Source organism: Lathyrus oleraceus, chromosome 7 (genome assembly GCF_024323335.1).
Source record: "Lathyrus oleraceus cultivar Zhongwan6 chromosome 7, CAAS_Psat_ZW6_1.0, whole genome shotgun sequence".
Lineage (NCBI taxonomy): Eukaryota > Viridiplantae > Streptophyta > Magnoliopsida > Fabales > Fabaceae > Lathyrus > Lathyrus oleraceus.
This window is the reverse complement of record NC_066585.1, coordinates 316,529,979-316,535,663: the sequence shown is the minus strand read 5'-3', so window position 1 is coordinate 316,535,663 and position 5,685 is coordinate 316,529,979. Positions and strand designations below refer to the sequence as shown.

General features: G+C 23.6%; 1 protein-coding gene across 1 annotated transcript; it reads left to right on the top strand.

The window, feature by feature from the left end:
• Positions 1 to 1,081: 1,081 nt before the first annotated feature.
• On the top strand, positions 1,082 to 1,606 carry LOC127103599 (probable pectinesterase/pectinesterase inhibitor 32). The gene is made up of 2 exons (XM_051040853.1): positions 1,082 to 1,454; positions 1,557 to 1,606. The coding sequence occupies exons 1-2, from the start codon at positions 1,082 to 1,084 to the stop codon at positions 1,604 to 1,606; spliced, it is 423 nt and encodes a 140-aa protein (XP_050896810.1).
• Positions 1,607 to 5,685: the final 4,079 nt, after the last annotated feature.

The window sequence follows — 5,685 nt, the reverse complement described above, 5'->3', positions numbered from 1 at the left end:
ATTACCATTTTCACCCATAAAGAGACTTTTTTTATAAAAAACTTAAGGTTAATTCAAATAGTAAAATAATGATTTTAACTGTTGAAATATTTTTCTTTGGATTGATTTAATCTCTCCTTATCAATTAATATTGCATAAACATGTTTTAATTAGTTTCAATAAAATTATTTTTTATTAAAATTTCTTGAATATTTTTTTTAAAATATAATAAATTCTATGCATATAGAGGAAATGAATTAACTTTCTCTCTTAAATTCACTATAACTTAAGAAACAATAAGTTAACTTTTAAAAACAACTAACTCAACTTATCAACTTACAAACATTAGATTAACATAAATATAAAGTTAAAATTAACAAATTAAAAATAATATAAACAATATTAATACATAAAAAATATTTAAAAATTATTGCCATTGAATCAATATCTTAATCACCAACTACTAAGTATTGCATGAAAATTCTCAAATAATTGCTGAGAGAAAACTCATGAAAAATTAATAGTTTTTGTTAGTGATTCATATAATTTAATATCTATGTTAAAACTAACAGTATTAAACATAATATGTCTATGAAACAAATTATATTAAGAATTTTTTTAGAAATGAATTATTATATTTTTATTTAATAATAGTTTTAAATATAAAGAAAAACAAAATAAAAACACAGACAAACAAAAAATATAAATTATATTTTTCTATGTTTTTAAGATTTAAACTGTTTTTTAATTAAATAAAAAGATATACAAAATATACTATTTTAAAATTGAAATATATAAATAAAAAGTTCATAAGAGTTATATATATATATATATATATATATATATATATATATATATATATATATATATATATATATATATATATATATATATATAACTCAACCTGACAAATTCTAATTATTATTTACAGTAGTAGTTGTTGAAATTTTTTGGAAATGCTACTTTTATGTACATAGATCATACAATGAACATGATTCCACATTCCACATTTGCTCTAAACTCATTATGAAGAATAATACATACAAAAAATTGCTATAAAATCAAATGTGTGAACAATGGCCTCAAGACACTTTTAACAACAATGGCTTCTTACATTGTGATCACCATGGTTGTATTGTTTTCCACAGCATCTTATGCTTCTGATCATTCTATCGCTCAGGATCAACTTCCTCCATGGATTGAGTCGAATGACTTTCATGTTGCTGATGTTGTAGTTGCTGCAGATGGAACCGGAAATTTCACTAAACTGACTGATGCGCTATTGTCAGCACCTTCTCGCAGCTCGAGACGTTACGTCATACACGTGAAAAAGGGGGTTTATAATGAACACGTTATTGTTGATGAGGATAAATGGAACATTGTTATGATTGGAGATGGCATGGATGCCACAATCATCACTGGTAGTTTGAGTCAGGGTCATGACCATGTGAGCACCACCGATACAGCTACCTTTAGTAAGATATTTTACAAGCTTCTACTTTTCTATTCAATTTTATTTTATATGATTCCATGAAATTATATTTCACAATGTAATATGTAAATTTATTTGTTGGCAGACTGTATTAGTTTATCTGATACTTTTCATTGTTTTGTGAAGGTGTCTTAGGTAGAAGATTTATTTGACAAGATTAGAGCCGTCAATTTAGGGGGTCGGGGCCTAACTTTTAAGGCTCCCAAAATATAGGGGGCCCAAAATTCTAAAAATAAATGAGCCCCAAAATATATAGGCCCCTAAACTAAAGGCCCATAAAATTCAAGTAAAGCCTTAAGACCCCATCATTTTTTAAAGTTGACTTTTTAAAGAAAAAAATTGACTTTTTTTTTAAAGAAAAAATTATTTTATTATTTTATTTTCATAAAAATCATTTTTTTCAAAAAATATCAACTTTTTTATTTTAGGAAAATTTCGATTTTGTTTCAAATAAAATTAAACTTTTTTATTTAAAAAAATCGATTTAATTTTTTGGAAAAAATCGATTTTTTTTATTTTAGAAAAAATTTTGACTTTTTTTTTCTATTTTCGAAAAAAGTCAAGTTTTTTTTTATTTTCGAAAAAATTCGGGTTTTTTTCAAAAAAAAATCGACTTTTCTTATATATAAAAAAAATTGAAATTTTTTTTAAAAAAAAATCAAATTTTTTACATTCAGGAAAAATCGACTTTTTTCTCGAAAAAAATCGATTGTTTATTTTCAAAATAAAATTGATATTTTTTTTCGAAAAAAATAATTTTTTCTTTTAAAAAAGAAATGACTTTTTTTTCGAAAAAAATTGATTTTTTATTTTTAAAGAAAAACCGCCTTTCTCATTTTAAAAAATTAATCAGTTTTTTTTTACGAAAAAATCTATTTATTTTTTTTGAAAAAAATATTTTTTTTTCAAAAATATCAAATTTTTGTAAAAAAACTAAAAATTTTAATACTTTAAAAAAAATCGATTATGTTTATTTTTTAAAAAAATTGTTTTTTTTTTATTTTAAAAAAATAATGTTTTTTTTTTAAAAAAATATTTTTCAAAAATATTTATTATTTTAAAAAATAAAATATGTTGTTTCAAATAAATTATATTTTGAGCCCCTCATTTAGGCCCTTTAAAAAACAAAAATATGAGGGGGCTTAAAAATAAGGGGCCAAAGAGTTATTGATTTAGTAGGGGGCCTAAAAAAATGGGGCCAAATAGGGGCCTAATTGTTAGGGTTTTATCATTTAGGGCTTTTTTGACCCCTCTAGTTCCATTTATCTTCACCAATAATAACGTGTTCATTATAAACCCCCTTTTTCACGTGTATGACGTAACGTCTCGAGCTGCGAGAAGGTGCTGACAATAGCGCATCAGTCAGTTTAGTGAAATTTTCGGTTCCATCTGCAGCAACTACAACATCAGCAACGTGAAAGTCATTCGACTCAATCCATGGAGGAAGTTGATCCTGAGCGATAGAATGATCAGCAGCATAAGATGCTGCAATTGAAAACAATACAACCATGGTGACAATGTAAGAAGCCATTGCTCAGCAGCATAAGATCCTGAGCGATAGAATGATCAGCAGCATAAGATCCATTGCTCACTCATGTATTATTTCATACCTCATGTATCTTAGAACAAATATGGAATGAGGAATCATAATCATTGTATGATCTATGTACATAAAAGTATGCTTTCCAAAAAAATTCAACACTATTACTGTAAATAATAATTGGGATAATAATAATTAGAATTTGTAAGGTTAAGTTATATATATATATATATATATTATATATATATATATATATATATATATATATATTTATATATATATATATATGTATATATATATATATAGCTATATATATATATATATATATATATATATATATATATATATATATATATATATATATATATATATATATATATATATATATATATATAATATATATATATATATATATATATATATATACGTAACGTCTCGAGCTGCGAGAAGGTGCTGACAATAGCGCATCAGTCAGTTTAGTGAAATTTTCGGTTCCATCTGCAGCAACTACAACATCAGCAACGTGAAAGTCATTCGACTCAATCCATGGAGGAAGTTGATCCTGAGCGATAGAATGATCAGCAGCATAAGATGTATATATATATATATATATATATATATATATATATATATATATATATATATATATATATATATATATATATATATATATATATATATATATAATATATATATATATATATATATATATATATATATATATATATATATATATATATATATATATATATATATATATATATATATATATATATATATATATATATATATATATATATATTTATATATATATATATATATATATATACGTATATATATATAATATATATATATATATATATATATATATATATATATATATATATATATATATATATAACTCTTATGAACTTTTTATTTATATATTTCAATTTTAAAATAGTATATTTTGTATGTTTTTTATTTAATTAAAAAACAGTTTAAATCTTAAAAACATAGAAAAATATAATCTATATTTTTTGTTTGTCTGTGTTTTTATTTTGTTTTTCTTTATATTTAAAACTATTATTAAATAAAAATATAATAATTCATTTCTAAAAAAATTCTTAATATAATTTGTTTCATAGACATATTATGTTTAATACTGTTAGTTTTAACATAGATATTAAATTATATGAATCACTAACAAAAACTATTAATTTTTCATGAGTTTTCTCTCAACAATTATTTGAGAATTTTCATGCAATACTTAGTAGTTGGTGATTAAGATATTGATTCAATGGCAATAATTTTTAAATATTTTTTATGTATTAATATTGTTTATATTATTTTTAATTTATTAATTTTAACTTTATATTTATGTTAATAAGTTGAGTAAGTTGATAAGTTGAGTTAGTTGATTTTAAAAGTTAACTTATTGTTTCTTAAGTTATAGTGAATTTAAGAGAGAAAGTTAATTCATTTCCTCTATATGCATATAATTTATTATATTGTAAAAAAAATATTCAAGAAATTTTAATAAAAAATAATTTTATTGAAACTAATTAAAACATGTTTATGCAATATTAATTGATAAGGAGAGATTAAATCAATCCAAAGAAAAATATTTCAGCAATTAAAATCATTATTTTACTATTTGAATAATCTTAAGTTTTTTATAAAAAAAGTCTTTTTGTGGGTGAAAATGGTAATGATCTCGGTCTTGACTAAGCATTTGAACTGTTATTTTATAAGTGAATTAAACGATCGATCAAATGTTTAAGGTTGTCGATTTTTCAAAATCATAAAAGACTTTTCTTTTGGGATTCGTTAATTGATAGGATTTACAAAAGACTTCCTGATTGAAGAACTTGTACTTTGTCTATGCGAAGTCGTCTTGTTATTCTTAAATCTCCCTTGTCCACTCTTTTAGTTTATTTCCTTTCTTTTTCCAGAGTTCCTTCTGGTATAATTTCTAAAAATGAATATCTTTTTTATGGGAGTAGTTAGGAAATTCTTAAAATTTATTCGATTAAGTGAGATCAAATTTGTTCTAGTGTGATAAGAGGTTAAGCATTTGCAACATTTGTTTGTTTAACTCGACTCTTATGGACAAATGGTGTGTTAGAGGTGCAAGACCGATATGGAAGACTTATGCTATAAGGTTGTATCTTGTAAATATGGGTGGAGGGAGATTATGTTAGTTGAGGTTCTACCATAGATTCTAGTTGGTGGATAAATATTAATATAGTTGGAGAGGAACTTAGTGGAAGATGGTCAATTAGTTCTCTGGGAGCTTAATCAAAAAGTTGGGAGACAGTGGTTAAATCCTTGGTTAGAAGGGGGATTAAGGGAAAGGTCTGATAGGTGGTTTGGGTTCGTGGGGGATAAATTTGCTACACTGAAAAATATATTGAATTCGACAACGAGCAAGGGTGTGTGAGTAGGAGTGAAAACAAAGGTTATTTTAGTGGGAAGAGAAAATGGTGAATGAATGTTCTTTGTTGTTTTCTAACGTTTTTATGCATACAACTAAGAAATACTCGTGAAATTGAAACTCATTGGATAATATTGTGTATTCAATCATTCAAGCTTACAATATGTTGTTGAGAAAATCTACAAGGAATTCAGCACCTTTTCGTATTATAACTTAGAATAATTTGGTGTGGTTGAAAGTATTCAATCTTAATGCTTT